The following is a 16,616-nucleotide window of genomic DNA, read 5'->3' as shown; positions in this document are numbered from 1 at the left end:
ACCTAACTAACCTAAGGACATCACACACATCCATGCCTGAGGCAGGATCTGAACCTGCGACCGTAGTGGTCACGCTGTTCCAGACTGTAGTGCCTAGGACCGCTCGGCCACTCAGGCCAGCAAAGTGTGATAGGACCACCATTGCTCTCTATATACATAAATGATTTGGCAGCTAGCTCTAAATGTAGAAAAATGTAAGTTAATGCGAATGAGTAGGAAAAACAAACCCATAATGTTCAGTGCAGCATTAGTAGTTTCACATACAGGAACAGAAAATGCTTATCAAAATCATATCTCACAAGTACCTACAGATTTAAATGTGATAAGTTAGCATATAATGTATGAAAAAGTCCCTTTTTTCCTATCTGTTAAAGATTCAGACGATATCATTTTCTTGATACTCATGCCAATATAATTCTAGCCATAAATATGTACAGATATGGGTCACTCCATAACAAATTGTCCAGAATAGTTAAGAACTGACGCCCACCCCCATACAAATCCTTGTAATCTTGTGTAACTGAAGTTCACCTATATAAATAAGCATCTCCAGAATATGTTGCAGGACAAGTACTTGTCTGGAAACATCCCCCAGGCTGTGGCTAAGCCATGTCTCCGCAATATCCTTTCTTTCAGGAGTGCTAGTTCTGCAAGGTTCGCAGGAGAGCTTCTGTAAAGTTTGGAAGGTAGGAGACGAGATACTGGCAGAAGTAAAGCTGTGAGACCGGGCGTGAGTCGTGCTTCGGTAGCTCAGATGGTAGAGCACTTGCCCGCGAAAGGCAAAGGTCCCGAGTTCGAGTCTCGGTCGGGCACACAGTTTTAATCTGCCAGGAAGTTTCAAGTACTTTCCAGTTATGATGTAAAGAAGTTATATGAATTCAGAAGCTCAGACTGTCATATACAAGCTCCTACCTAATTTCAAAATGCAATATTTTCATCAGTTTTTGTAGTAGAACCTTGTGTTTTGTTTACAGAGGAAGATTTGTATTTTTATGTTCATGCTCCTTATATTGAATATTGATAATACGTCGTAGAAATAATTGTAAAAAATTTCTTTTAAATGATACTTGGTCATTATGATAGTTATAAGGTATTGCTCCTAATAGATTCTCTTGAAAGGTTTTCAGTATTACAAGTGTTTTTCCCTCCTAAAAAGAATAAGCTTGTAGAAATGATGGGGAAGGTGGAAAAACTATTTAAATTGGTGGTTTATGACTATCCTGTCTAAATGGGGGCTACACTGGATTTTTATATGGCCAAATTATATATGAGAATTTGTTTATTACTACTAAATGTAATGAAGCATTCACTTCCTTTGAGTTGTGTGTTCACTGAGAATACAAGTTCCGAGCTCTTGTACTGACTTGTGGCCTGAGAAATGTGAATGCACTGACTAATCAACAATTACTTATATTATGATGAAGCAAGCCATTTATACTGTTTATATGAAGGAAAGGTAGGTTGTTGTCCCTCTCTTGTCCAACATAACTCCTTGTGGAAGTTGTAAATGTACTGTGCAAAATATAGTTGGTTCAAAATTGAAATAATATTTAGTAGCATATCAGTTACAGGTCTACCATACACATTTCCTGTCATTTTACTTGTTATTCTGTAATTAAATTGAGTGCTTATGTGCTGTGACTATCTGAAACAAAATAATACACAGGCATAGTAATACATGCATCAACCCTTCCCATGTTTCTCAGGTGAATCTTACTGAAATGCTAAATACAGTAATTTGCAATAATGATAGAGAAATCTAGTATATATTGCTAATTCAAATAATACAAAATACATTAAAATAGCGGAACTTGGTTGTCACTGACATGGAATACAGCCACACTCTATGAAGATTAGATTACAGTGTAAAGTTCTATAAACAACCAGAAAAATAGATTATGGAGTAGAATAGATTGCTTTCATTTCTTACAACAGTTTATAAAATTGAAAGAAGTAAATTTTCAAATCTGCAATCTACATTTTAAATGTATTTGTACTGTCAAGTTACTTCGCCATGTGGTGATATAATTAATGAATTCTTCACAAACTGCTCAAGTATCACAAGAATTTCTATTACATTTTCCTGTTTGAATTTTGTGTTCATTGCTCTTCATTCCTCCATGAAACCCCTAATACTTCACCATTCTGTACCTTCTCTGTATCTAAATTGCATCTGTTTGCATAATTGCCCCCTTTCCTAACCATCAAGAAATTGTGTAGGGCACATATACCTGAAACTGTTGTTATGGTTTGCTCAGGCTGTGCTATCAGTGGACGCCTCAATACTCTGAACTATAGTGCAATGTGTGCAAAGAAAGTTTTAAACAACTCTTTGTGCCCTTGACAATCTATAACTAAATACTCTGTTTGTACTTGGTTGGTTATGAAAAGGATAATGCTCCATTAATTACGATTTCATTGCGAATATATCATCAGCTACAATTACATCGAGGTGGCCTTTTCTATGACTGTGAGTGCATGAGGCAGAGGAACATCAAGGCTGAAGGCTCCAGGGCTGAAGATAATGAACAGGTGATAAACACACCACCATCAGAAACTCTTCCATCACATCTTGCATCCATATACCGTAACTTTTAATTGGCACCTACACGTGCCATAAAAACAATACCATGGCAACGTTTGTAATTGTAATAGTAGCTCCCACGGTCATTTGTAGCTTGCCTCACAGTGTGCTTCCCATCCAGTGCCCCATGCAGTGTGGAAATTACCAATCTTCTTCAAACTCCTTTGCCACTTGCATCCATTCACCAGTTGTTTCAGGGGTCTAGAAAAAGAAAATGATGTGTAATTGTTACATAATCTATTTAATAAGCTTATTACTTTTCATTACTTGACATTATAAAAAGAAACATTTTTTTTATAACCTAATCACAGTTACAACACAGACTAGTGTGAAAGTTGTTACTGTTTGACAGCTGAAGCAACAGTAGTGCTCTAAGTGACAAAAAAGCAGATTGTCACATGCATCATAAGGATAATGCTTTTTTAGTTATTTCCTACTTAGTTAATGGAATAGTTGTTGTATTTTGCAATCCATGTGTTAGCAAGTTACCAAGAGACATTAGTTACCGTGAAATACATGTGTAAACAGCCAAATCGCACTGGTTCTGTGACAAGCTACAGCTCGTTCATGAATATATGCTTTCCGTTGTGCCCATATTTGCATCTTATTTCACTGAAATCAAGAGAATATAAACACATTTCATGCATGCAAAGCCTTATTTCTGTTGTTATGATAGGCACTCTCCTTGAGTGGTAAACATTTTCTGTGGATTCTAATGATACGCCCATTCTTACACTTCACTCGGCTTTCTAATACATGAACATTTTTTAAGGTAATTACTTCTGCTTCAAAAGTGAGTGTGTTGAAGATTCTTGCCGTTTGTGGCTCAGATTTAGCAACAGTTGTGAAATTGGTTTTCTCAGTTCTGGGAAACAGTTTTATTGATTTTAGTGATTTATTACCACATATGCACAGTCTTTCCTTAAGTTACAGTTGTGGTGGCTCATTTGAATCATTAAATAATGTAGGTATTCCACATAGGTTTCCTACATTCCACATTCACTGATTTGTCTGAAAGCAAAGCATTTGTGAACAAAACTCCACTTTGGTGGGTCGATATATGATGTCCTTCTGCAAAAGGTCGGGTCTTCTTGTGTTTACTTAATATTTTTTGTTACTGAATAACTAAATTATTCAGTAAATATCTATATGTTACAAGAGAATCGTGAATAAGCTGTCCTAATGCGCCATTTCATATCTTCCAGGTTCCTTAGGAAACTAAATAATCACAAACCAGGGGTAATTTTTCATTTATGGTACCGATTTTAATGGTACTACATACAGTCTCTATCGTAAAAACTATGTTACAAATTGATTTAAACGTTAGTATTTCATACATTACCAGAAAGTTCGTCAATTTTTGCCTCAAATCAGTTCTCATTTTAATAGTAAATTTCTTAACATTACTAATAAAGGAATCTTATTATCCTCCCCCCCCCCCCCCGCCTTCCCCTATCAAAGTATGGGATAAAGAAACATACTACAGAAGATGAACTAGTAGATGAGAAGAGACAGTAGTACACAGCCACACTCCAAACAGACTGGGGCAGGAGTGAGGGAAGGAAATGGAGGGATAAGCGGAACTTTGAAATTCAATCTGCGATATCACACACTCTACACAAGATGGAGCAGCAGTAAGAACAGCAGCAATAAGTCGTAAATCACATGGCAGAACAAGGTAAGCCTCTCAGGAAGTACACAGCATATTGTATGGGTTTACCAGGATCTGATTATATCGATATATAGTTACTTTGTATCACGTATATTCTTTATATTTTTATTTTCAAATTTTCACTGTAAAATTCTTTTTAATGCAGTTGAAGAGAACTGCTTGTTGTTTCATAATTTAGCTTTGGAAATTTAGTGTAATTTCTTTCTGCTACTACAGTAACACATTAATTTTAATCCGTTTGTGCATTTTACTCTTCACCCATTCAGTTTATCTGTATTGCTTAATAATTGATACTTGTTACAATAGCTTTGTGTGTAACAAACCATTCCTTTGTTGCATCACTCTACATCTTCAGGATAGCATTAAAGTCATTAGAGTACAATGTTGTCATCTACGAGAACTGTCCACAGGTGTGTAAAATCATTTACAAAAACTAAGTACATATCATTACTTTTCTTCACACTTACTTATACATCTTTTCTTTAAATTCTTTTAGTTTGTAAGTAATTGCTGTGGAATATTGCCTTTTGAGCTAGGATTATTTGCTGGTTTGACGTGATTGTGTAATAGTACAATACTTCTTTTTTTCAATTTACCAGTATACTATGTTCATTCTTCCACATTCCATGACTTGTGCTCTATGGTCAGAAATCATTTGTTCAACTAGTCATCTCAGTTAGTTTTATGATCAGTGTTCTCTCTCCTTAGTGGTGTCTTTGCTGAAGTGTACATTGAAATAACCACACATTATGCACAACAAAGTGGATTCCATTTGAGTGAGAGGATTTTCTAAGTTGCCATTTGTAGAATGGTATAATGTTACAATTTATTTAATGCTGAAGCAGCCTTCTCTAAATCTAGGTGCACACAGTTTTTGTTATGGAGCTGCTTGTTGGTATGTATAATGTATAGATTCACCATAAAGTGAAGCAGTTATTCTGTTTCATGCACCTATTAGGTTTTGAAATGCATTATATTTGGAGTGCTCAGCTTCTGGTGTCACTGCTTATAACCATGGGAGTGACATGAGCAGTATGTGAACCTGTTATGCTTACAAGGGAACTTTATCAACTTGATGTCATATTTTCTTGAAAAGAGAAAAAAAAACACATTAGAAAGATACCAACCCCTGTTCTTGTTGTTGTTGTTGTTGTTGTTGTTGTTGTTGTGGTCTTAAGTCCTGAGACTGGTTTGATGCAGCTCTCCATGCTACTCTATCCTGTGCAAGCTTCTTCATCTCCCAATACCTACTGCAACCTACATCCTTCTGAATCTGCTTAGTGTATTCATCTCTTGGTCCCCCTCTACGATTTTTACCATCCATGCTGCCCTCCAGTACTAAACTGGTGATCCCTTGATGTCTCAGAACATGTCCTACCAACCGATCCCTTCTTCTAGTCAAGTTGTGCCACAAACTTCTCTTCTCCCCAATCCTATTCAATACTTCCTCATTAGTTATGTGATCAACCCATCTAATCTTCAGCATTCTTCTGTAGCACCACATTTCAAAAGCTTCTATTCTCTTCTTGTCCAAACTATTTATCGTCCATGTTTCACTTCCATACATGGCTACACTCCATACAAATACTTACAGAAACGACTTCCTGACACTTAAATCTATACTCGATGTTAACAAATTTCTCTTCTTCAGAAATGCTTTCCTTGCCATTGCCAGTCTACATTTTATATCCTCTCTACTTCGAACTTCATCAATTATTTTGCTCCCCAAATAGCAGAATTCCTTTACTACTTTAAGTGTCTCATTTCCTAATCTAATTCCTTGAGCATCACCCGACTTAATTCGACTACATTCCATTATCCTTGTTTTGCTTTTGTTGATGTTCGTCGTATATCCTCCAACCCGTAGTAATCAGTCTTACGCAGAAATTTGGGCCATTTTGCATACACTACACAGGTATGTATAGCTTCTGAAAATTCGCGAGCTAGGGGTTGTTTGTCATGCGCCCCACTTCACTATGACTGCGTAATACCCAAACATAAAGTACTGTGCATTGAAGTGACAGTAGCGAGTCCATCATAATTTGAAATGTAAAGAGCTATGGAAGTGGAAGAGGTAATAATAGTATGAAATGCAACCTATATAGAGTAACTCTTACAACTGTACTCCATTTTAATAGTGTCAGCTTTACATATCAAAGAAAATAACATACATCCTTGACTGCCAAAATTAAATTACACTGTGCTACATGTTGAAAGACCGTTTCATTCGTTCCTACTGCAGTTATCAACCACAAGATAAAAATGCTCAAAGCTAAGAGGTCTTTGACACTCACTACACATTAAAAATCACGGTCTTTGACACAATGAATATATCACTTCACCTGTGTCAAAACAGTATTTCACTCAATGTTCACAGTAGTCTGGATGCTCACTGGTGTTGCCGCATCGTATCTGCGAAACCTGACCTAAACACTGGTGCGCATAATTGCTTGTGAAGAAGCGAATGCATTTGCAGGATGGTGTTCCCAGATGAGCCCCTTGAACATGCGGAATCCAAATACATTTAGTCATTGGCAGTATCTTGTCACCTGGTGGTATTGTCAGTACAGGTCATGTTTTCTACTCTGTGTTCTTCTTGCGCTGACAAACATTTGTGACAAGAAAATGAGTCCACTATTAAAACTGATCTTTCATCAACTCAGATGATTTTATAAAACAGCTCTTCTCACCACTTTAAGTATTCATTATTCACTTTTCAGAAGATGAGGTGACAACTATAATATTATCCATGTGAAACAAATTTTGTTTGACATTCTACCCAAGTGGTCTGGTTGCTCTTTTAAAACAATAAACAAAAGTGACTGCAAATGTCCATCTGTAGATATCATTGGCAGTAGTGTATAGCTGTGGGTCGTATTACTGATGGACTGCATAGTTGTGATGATATCTTTTGTCCCTTTTTCCACAAGCATTCAATCTGACGTCATTCCTAAATTAAACCCACTCTGATCCATATGGCAAACATTCTGTGTACCGACCACTTCCATAACAGCTATGGTGGTGGTGACGACTTTTTCGCTGGCAGTAATTGTGGTTGTTTCATTATGTGGCTTTTTTGTTATCTTCCATGACACAATATCTTATTTCTCCTTGAAGGTGTAAACCCACTCAGCAGATGCCTTGAAATTAATTAGGCCCACCTCCACTGCGGCTTGAATGCCCCACTGCTGCAAGTCAATGTCGTGGATCGTGAACTTACTGCTTCATGCATTGTTAAATTTATCCAAAGAGATTATAGTTACTTTTGAAACCTTTTGATGATGCGCACCATGGTTTTAGAATTATTTATTCCATACATACAGACCCCTCTTCCTTTTTTTAATAATTTAAAGCTCTTCTTGAGTGTCTTGAAAGATAGATTCTCCTTCTTTCCACTTTTCTGAAAGGCAACGGCATATTGTATATATTCCTCTGTTATGGGCATGGGCAAGGTGGTATTCAACAATTTTACATTGTCAAAGCATCCCTCATCATCATGACATCCTCGACTGCACACTCCTGCCCCATTGATACAACGAAAGTGTGACATTGGTGAGAAAGTAGTTTCATTATTGTCCTCATCCTCTTGTACACATGCACTGAACGTCAGCCCACTATTTTCTTCTGTATCTAGCAGGTCTACATTGGTGCAGTTGTCTATGGTATCTGCAACAAATTGAAAGATATAAGGAAAAGCATAAGGAAAGTGTGATGCTTTCATTTATGGTATATAGAAGCTCGTCCAATAATCACAAATCTTGATGCGTACTGGTGACGACTTTCAAGAATTCTAGTTCTTTGACATTTACTTGTTGCAGTTTAGCTATCATTCTATACCACTCGTGATGGTGTCGCACAATAGCTTGTGGATTAACTGACATCATGAACACACACCTCTTAGGCAGTGGTCACACTGGTTCCCTCATCAGAGTACTCCGCCGACGACTGATGTCGGCCAGAGACGGCCAGTCTTTCCAAATCAGTATGCCACTACGTGTGCGATCACACTATAGCCGATACAATCTCCTGAACATACAGGCTTCAGACAATAGTCGATGAAATTTAGATCAGTTTGTTTTCTTTGCCTAAATTAACCAACATTCTCATACACCAAATATGGAATGTGAAAAACTGATAAGTTTAGTCCAAGAAATAGTGAGTTTCTGGCATCCTGAGGATGAATATATCATCGGATTATAGTTCAGAATCTATGGATTAAAATCACAGGTTTATTCGAAAACTCATATAGACAAAATCTTTATTGGAAAATTTTGATATAGATTATAACCTCAAAAAATAATTTGTTCAAGTAAAAAAAGGTGGTGTATCTTTTACACGTAAAGCTATTGTACTGGATCTTTTTTGTGGTAGGTTGTCATTAGTTGTCTACAAATTGTTATTACTGCTTACTGGCATTTTATGCCAGTACGGTAGTGATTCTGTCAATATGGAATGATTTGCAAATGTGGTGTACAGTATGTATTTCCACTTTTAAGTGCTTTAGGTTTTCAGAGTATCTTATGCTGCACTTTATGCTTGTCTTTCACTTGTGTCTAAATGACAGGCGTTGAAGGTTAATTGATGTATGTCCATACAACTTGAAGTAAATTCAATGAAACTGAGTGTTTATAACTTGCTGTTCAAGGTCACCATGAATTACATCAAGTATGTTACAGAACATTTCTCCCGTCATCTCATATATTCATAAAACTTCTATGTATGAAGTAGGTTAGATTTTAACCTGTTAGGGTGGAGTTGATACCACAGTGCCTCTGTGCTTCAATACAAGTGCTGTATAGCATCTGTATTAAACTGATGAAGAGATCGGATGCGCTGCGACCATGCTGCCAGCCAATGTTATTGAGCGATCTCAGGTGTCTGGTGACTCTTATTGGTGCCACTGTGAATGCAGCCTTACTAAACCTCACACATAGTACATTGCATTTGGAGATGTGCAGCTGCAGTGAAGTGGGAAGTGTGACAAACACTACAGAGTGAATGTTTAAAAGCTGTACAATGAGAAGGCCATACCTGGGTAGCATCCACATAATGGCCTCAATTTGCAAGGAGATCAATTGCTGGGGTTGATATCTGGCTCATGTGTTTCTTCTCAAGACAATATGAGGTCAAGTTGATGAAGTTCCCTAGCTAGTTGTTCATGACACCATTTTTTCACTGGCAAGCCTATTTTATTGGGAAGTAGGCCATTCTCTGGAGCAAAACTGCTTTATTACGTAATTTTTGGGGCATGTAGTGTCATCCATTACTTTCTTTTAGCTTGAAGTCACTACTAAATTTGAAACTGTTTTATGACTTAGGCATGTTGTTCCTGTTTTATGGTATTTAAGACTGTTGCCATTTTATGTTTAAAACTTTATTTTTATAATATTAAACATTAAATATTTAGTCACATTTCACATATTTATTATCTCTCATACTAATATCCTTACCAGCTTAATACCCATCCTCATGAGTTTCATGGTGAACAGTGTTGCCTCAGTATCTTTACAGCTTGAAGCAGAGTTCAGAGGGATGGAAAGCAGTAGTTTTCTGTGATCTGGGATCAGCGATTTTAAGTGTGCTCTGAAGTGAAATTTTAAATTCACACACTGTGAAACTTATCACTATGGAACCGTATCACAATATGTTAATATTCAACCCTAATCTGGGTTCTCATGGTTTCCCTGAGTTGTAAGGCAAATGCCAGGATAGTTTCTTAATTACATAGAAATATAGTGATATGTTAATAGAGGAAGTACTGAATTATTTCAGATACTTTTCTAAGATCCAATTATTTATTTACATATTTTGATTATATGCATTTTGTGACAAAATTGACAAAACTGTATTTTGGTTAACATACAACTTTTTTGCTGACACTAATTTTATAGACAGATTCAGCTATTAATTGGTAATATGACCCAAAGCCCTTTTGTCTTCCTGTGCTTTTTCTACAATAGCCTCTGTCATCCATCAAAATATATGATCCACACAGTTGATGAAAACATCTTGAGTGCAAAATTTTTTATTTATTTATTTATTTTTTGCGGGGGGGGGGGGGGGGGGGGGGGAGGGGGGGATTGTCAAACATACAGGGTGACAATTATTGAACTGTATGAAATAAAATCGTCATAACTTCTGAATGGTTTGCATTAGGATGTTCAAACTTCATGGTTGGCTGCAGTCATGATGGGAATTACTATGCACTGTATGGTTTATTTTAGTGACAAAGCCTACTTTCATTTGGATGGGTTTGTCAATAAGGCAAAATGGTGCTTTGAGTGACTTGGAATCCACACATTGTGATCGATAAATCTCTTCACTTACAATGGGTGACTATGTGGTGTCCAATGTCCAGTCACAGAATAATTGGTGCAATATTCCTTTGTGACATGGTGACTACTGAACGGGAGGTGAAGGTTTTGGAAGATGATTTCATCCCCATTATCCAAAGTGACCCTGATATTGACAATATGTGGTTCATACAAGATGGAGCTTGACCCCATCAAAGCAGGAGAGTGTTTGATGTCCTGGAGGAGCACTTTGGGGACTGCATTCTGGCTCCGGGGTACCCAGAGGGCACTGCTATGGGCCTTGATTGTCCGCCATATTCTCAGGATCTGAACATGTGCAACTCTTTTTTTTTTGTATGTATTAAAGACACAGTGTACAGCAATAACCCCAAAACCATTGCTGATCTGAAAACAGCCATTCAGGAGGTCATTGACAGCATCAATGTTCTGACACTTCAGTGGGTCATGCAGAATTTTGCTTTTTGTCTGCAGCTCATCATCGCCAATGGTGGAAGGCCTATCGAACATATCGAAACCTAAATATGAATATCTGTAGTGATTTTTACATGTTGAATAAAGTCTATGCATTCCGTAGTGTGTAACTAATTTACGTTTGTTTTTTTTCCATATCGTTCAATAACTGTCACCCTGTATGTTCCTTAAGTTTTTGTCTTTTAATACCTAGAAAGAGTATTTGTTAAGCTGTAGAATCTATATAGTTCAGTTTTTGATCAATCGCTATAAGTTATTACTTTTCATACACAGTATATATGCTGAATGTGACATTAATGGGTAAATGGAAACAAAATCAGTGAAAATTGCTCAAAGACAAGTGTAGTTATGTTCAAATCAATTTCAAGTGATAATCTGTAACAAAAAAATTGAGAGTACAGAAAGTTAGAACTTTAAATGCACTATACAACTTGAAATAAGTCTTCAGCCTAAATAAATTGCCAATACTGTCTATCTGACTAAATGTATTGCCTTCATGATGATGGCATTGATGGTGCTTTTATGATATTAAATATGTGTTCCACTGGAAGCCAGCAAGTATTTTACTACACAACCAGTGGAAGCAACTGTCTGGACCAGGGGAAGCATAGGGCTTAACAAGGTATCTTTTTCCCCTCATAGTGAAACTTTACAGCAGTAAATCAACTTTTCAAGCCTATTGGTTTAAAGGAGATCAGAGAAAGCAGAGTTTCCAATGATCCTGCAGCATTTGCAGTTCATGCATTTAAATCAGACAAAGAAATTCCAGCCGTTTCAACTATACTGTGACAGCTGTGGCATTACGTTCCTTGCATGTACGACAATGCTTAGTGGTACTGAAATGTATGTGAAACTTCATTTAAACAAAAAGATGCCTTGGTCACTTTATGTATCCCCATGGTCATTCCCATTCTTTCCACTGGCCATCTACTAAATACAATTGCTGGATTCCAGAGTGACACACAATTAAATTCATAAATGCTCCATCAAGGCAATAAATTTACCCAAAATCAGAACAAGATGTATTAGCAATTTATTAAGTCTGTAGTGGAATAGGACTATTCCTCTCATACAGTGTGTTTAAAGTTCTAACTTTCTGGACTTTCATTTGTTTTTCTCTAATTCTTCCTTGAAGTAGACTTGTACACAACTACACATATATTTTGACTGGCATAAAATGATTTTCCAACGATTTCACTTTGTTTACTCATTAATCTCACAATCAAGTATATATACTGTATATGAATAATAATGATTTTGAGCAATGCTTTTCAGTTGTAAGCAGTCATGAGTAAAAAATTAAGCAATATAACTTTTGAAGCTTAATGAATATTCTTTCTAGATATGACAAGACAACAATTTAACATACAGTTGAGATATGGACTCCCAAAAATTTTGCACTGAAAATGTTTTCATCGAGTTTGCAGTTGCATATATCTTGATAGAGGACAGGGGATATTGTTTAAAAAGCACAGGGCAGCCCTTTCCTGTTGCCAGGAAGCTTAACTTCACTGTTGTTGGCTCGAAGGGGGAAATTGATTTCCTCATAAAACTTTTTTTTCCATATTATACAAAGAGTTTTGAGCATCAAAAGATAATTGCATGTATCCAGAGCCATCCGCAAATAATTACGACAGTCGTTGGGTTCATCCTGTAACTCATGAAGCAAATTTACGTGCAAAAACTGGCTTTGGCTAAGCAGCCACTGTCGAGACCATTTTGATAGATTTTTCTGTTGCATGTTTTCTGCAACACAAATTGGCAACATAGATCATAACTGAATCTACTCCATTTATGAATAAGTAAAATGAGACTTGAAACTTCCTGGCAGATTAAAACTGTGTGCCCGACCGAGACTCGAACTCGGGACCTTTGCCTTTCGCGGGCAAGTGCTCTACCAACTGAGCTACCGAAGCACGACTCACATCCGGTACTCACAGCTTTACTTCTGCCAGTACCTCGTCTCCTACCTTCCAAACTTTACAGAAGCTCATTCTGGAAGTAAAATGAGGTTTGAGGTTATGTGAACTTAGTCGCATGCCACTGAAATTTCTTTTCTATACCAACAGATGGTGTGTGGTCAGTAAACTGGAACTATATCGTATGAACCAAAGAGATAGAGAAAACAATCTCTTTGGTATGAACAAACCACATTTGCAGCGATCTGCTGCACCCACAGACATTAGCACAGATATTTGTGCAGATGGATCGTAGCCTGTGGATGGACTTTAACCTAAAACAATGTCAGGAAGCATGTAAGATTTTAATGAAGTTAAAGTGAAACAATCCTACAATGAAACATACTGTATTGATTCATTCTTCCAATTGATCATAGGTAACATTCATAATTGTAGCCCCAGTTTGAGGAAAATGCTATGGCAGAAATTTATACACTCACTATACAAAGACTCATATACTGCAGTCCACATACCCTGAAACAACCGAGTAATCACAATTTTGTCGACATCTGAACCCAACTGGGTATTCTTCTTTCTTCCATGCTAAGGAGACCCTCACACATTCAATAATATTGTCAAACCGTCAATATATTTACCATCTGAGGGTGTGTATTGATGCTATTTTACCTCAACTAGAACGAACAACTGTGTGATAGAGCACAGCAAATAATTTTATTAAGCATCAAAACACTCGCAGGGTGCACAGATACATATACATTCAACACAAATTTAAGACGGCATCCTATACCTCTCAAAGAATTTTGTACAGCATAATTTCAATGGAGTTAATCAATTAGTCGATATTGCAGTCACCACAGAAGCACCCCTACTTTGAAAAAATGTAGAGCCTACAGTGTGGATTGATGGTGTGTTGTGCCTCATCTGACTTCTGTCCTCCCAAAGAACTTTGGGGGGTGGTGACTAACTCAGTCTGTGGCAGGCCACCTGGGTGGAGGCATGGCTGGGCCATTTCTTGACAAAGGTGGAAACAGCAGGAGCTGTAGTGAGCACCTGGGCACAAGTTGGCACACAGGGAGGCAGTGCCGTTGGAGTATCAGAGAGTGAAGTCATCTCACCCCCTCATTTACTGTGCACATGATAGCCTGGTGCACCAGGAATCTCTCAGAATTTTCATTTTATTTGTCTGCCAGTGCGAGTGAATAGTGGTGTAGCAGGCAACAGGACAAGGGTGTCTGCATACACCGATGATGGTGTTACTCGAGATGAAGCAGGGAGTGGTGTGACCACAGGGCATGTGGTGCAGGTACAGGAACAGGTGGGTTGCACAGTATTTCATCTCAGGGAGGAGCAATGAAGGCAGGTTTGAGACTTTCTACTGATACTGCCTCAGTACCACAGTTACACTGTGTAGCATATGTAAAGTTTGTAGTTAATTTATTGTTCATCCTCATAAGGAATGAGGATGATTTAATACACACTCAACTAACTCTACAGAAGAGTAAATTATTTTACTTTTCATCCATCTTGAAAGACTTTCCACTATGACTCAGTGTACAGCAATGAATGTGGCAAAGAAAGTCTCAAACAAACAGCAGTGTTAAAAAGAATGTTAAAAAATACAAACATTTTTTGGTTTGCAGTATGATGAACAGTTTGTGGTGGTGCATTTTCAATTTTTGCCTCTCAGCGTGAAACTAAATAATGCAGTGAACAAGGTACAGTGTAAAATGTATATTTAGGGGCTAAGGATTTCAGGTGTGGCATGTATGATTCAGATAAGTAGAAATTCTTTTCTGTTCTTATCATTCTTAATAAGAACATGATTACAGACCTCTTGGATTAAATTATACATCAAAATATTCTCAAAAAAAGTGCAGAAGCAATGGTGTTGGTGAAGACTGCAAGCTAAAACCTTTTTTCTTCATCTGGAAATTTGGAAACAGGCTATAGTGAACAGTCTAATTTGGTAAATTCACTTTGATCTTACTTACTTTGACTGATCATAATTCTTAAGTTAGTGTTCCTCTGAAGAAGACAATATAACCTCTACCATAGTTATCCCAATTGGATAAACTCCAGTTACAAGTACTTTGACAAACTGCAGTGGCAGCAGGCAGTATTGCCAAAGTGTAGCCAGGCTCGCTAGATGAGTTGCTGCATGTATGTACAAAACAGGCAACACAATGAGCATGTCACCCTCAAAAAACAATCTGGTTGGATGATGGCTTGCTCCTACCACTCTACTCGCTGAAACATCAGGTTGACAAGGTAATTTTAATCAGAGTACAGTTTGCCATACACCAGTGATTCATAGAAGCAACAGCAATTAATTCTCTTTTGTTTCCATGGAATGTAATTTGAGATGATATGTTTTGACTCTTTATAACATGAGAATCATAAATTATTCATCTACACTGCTGGCCATTAAAATTGCTACACCAAGAAGAAATGCAGATGATAAATGGGTATTCATTGGACAAATATATTATGCTAGAACTGACATGTGATTACATTTTCACACAATTTGGGTGCATAGATCCTGAGAAATCAGTACCCAGAACAACCACCTCTGGCCGTAAGAACGGCTTTGATACGCCTGGGCATTGAGTCAAACAGAGCTTGGATGGCGTGTACAGGTACAGCTGCCCATGCAGCTTCAACATGATACCACAGTTCATCGAGAGTAGTGACTGGTGTATTGTGACGAGCCAGTTGCTCGGCCACCATTGACTAGATGTTTTCAGTTGGTGAGAGATCTGGAGAGTGTGCTGGCCAGGGCAGCAGTCGAACATTTTTTGTATCCAGAAAGGCCCATACAGGACCTGCAACATGCGGTTGTGCATTATCCTGTTGAAATGAAGGGTTTCGCAGGGACCGACTGAAGGGTAGAACCACGGGTCATAACACATCTGAAATGTAACGTCCACTGTTCAAAGTGCTGTCAATGCAAACAAGAGGTGACTGAGACGTGTAACTAATGGCACCCCATACCATCACACCGGGTGATACCCCAGTATAGCGATGACAAATACACGCTTCCAATGCGCGTTCACCACAATGTCGCCAAACACGGATGCAACCGTCATTATGCTGTAAACAGAACCTGGATTCATCTGAAAAAAATGATGTTTTGCCATTCTTGCACCCAGGTTCGTCATTGAGTACACCATCGCAGGCGCTCCTGTCTGTGATGCAGCGTCAAGGGTAACCTCAGCCATGGTCACCGTGCTGATAGTCCATGATGCTGCAAACATTGTCAAACTGTTTGTGCAGATATTTGTTGTCTTGCAAACGTCCTCTACTGTTGACTCAGGGATTGATACGTGGCTGCACGATCCGTTACAGCCATGCAGATAAGATGCCTGTCATCTCGACTGCTAGTGATATGAGGCCATTGGGATCCAGCATGGCGTTTCAAATTATCCTCCTGAACCCACCGATTCCATATTCTGCTAACAGTCATTGGTTCTTGACCAACGCAAGCAGCAATGTTGCGATACGATAAACCGCAATCGCGATAGACTATAATCCGACCTTTATCCAAGTTGGAAACGTGATGGTATGCATTTCTCCTCCTTACACGTAGCATCAGAACAATGTTTCACCAGGCAACACCAGCCAACTGCTGTTTGTCTATGAGAAATTGGTTGGAAACT

At 38.0% G+C, this 16,616-nt stretch overlaps 1 protein-coding gene across 2 annotated transcripts in view; it reads left to right on the top strand.

Annotated features, from left to right (window-relative positions):
- The window catches only part of LOC126108126 (zinc finger protein 83-like), a 107,300-nt gene extending 94,066 nt beyond the window's left edge, over positions 1–13,234 (top strand). The window contains exon 8 of one of the 2 annotated variants that reach the window (XM_049913376.1): positions 13,111–13,234. In XM_049913376.1, the coding sequence (XP_049769333.1) occupies positions 13,111–13,148 (38 nt within the window). In that variant the 3' untranslated portion in view covers positions 13,149–13,234. Of the gene's footprint in view, positions 1–3,789; positions 3,893–13,110 lie in introns of those variants that run through there. The other variant, XM_049913377.1, reaches the window with a different exon arrangement.
- The last annotated feature ends 3,382 nt before the right edge of the window (positions 13,235–16,616 follow it).

The sequence above is a fragment of the Schistocerca cancellata genome, chromosome 11, assembly GCF_023864275.1.
Source record: "Schistocerca cancellata isolate TAMUIC-IGC-003103 chromosome 11, iqSchCanc2.1, whole genome shotgun sequence".
In the NCBI taxonomy this organism is placed as follows: domain Eukaryota; kingdom Metazoa; phylum Arthropoda; class Insecta; order Orthoptera; family Acrididae; genus Schistocerca; species Schistocerca cancellata.
Note: the sequence above shows the minus strand (reverse complement) of the source record. Positions and strands in the feature narration are given on the sequence as shown.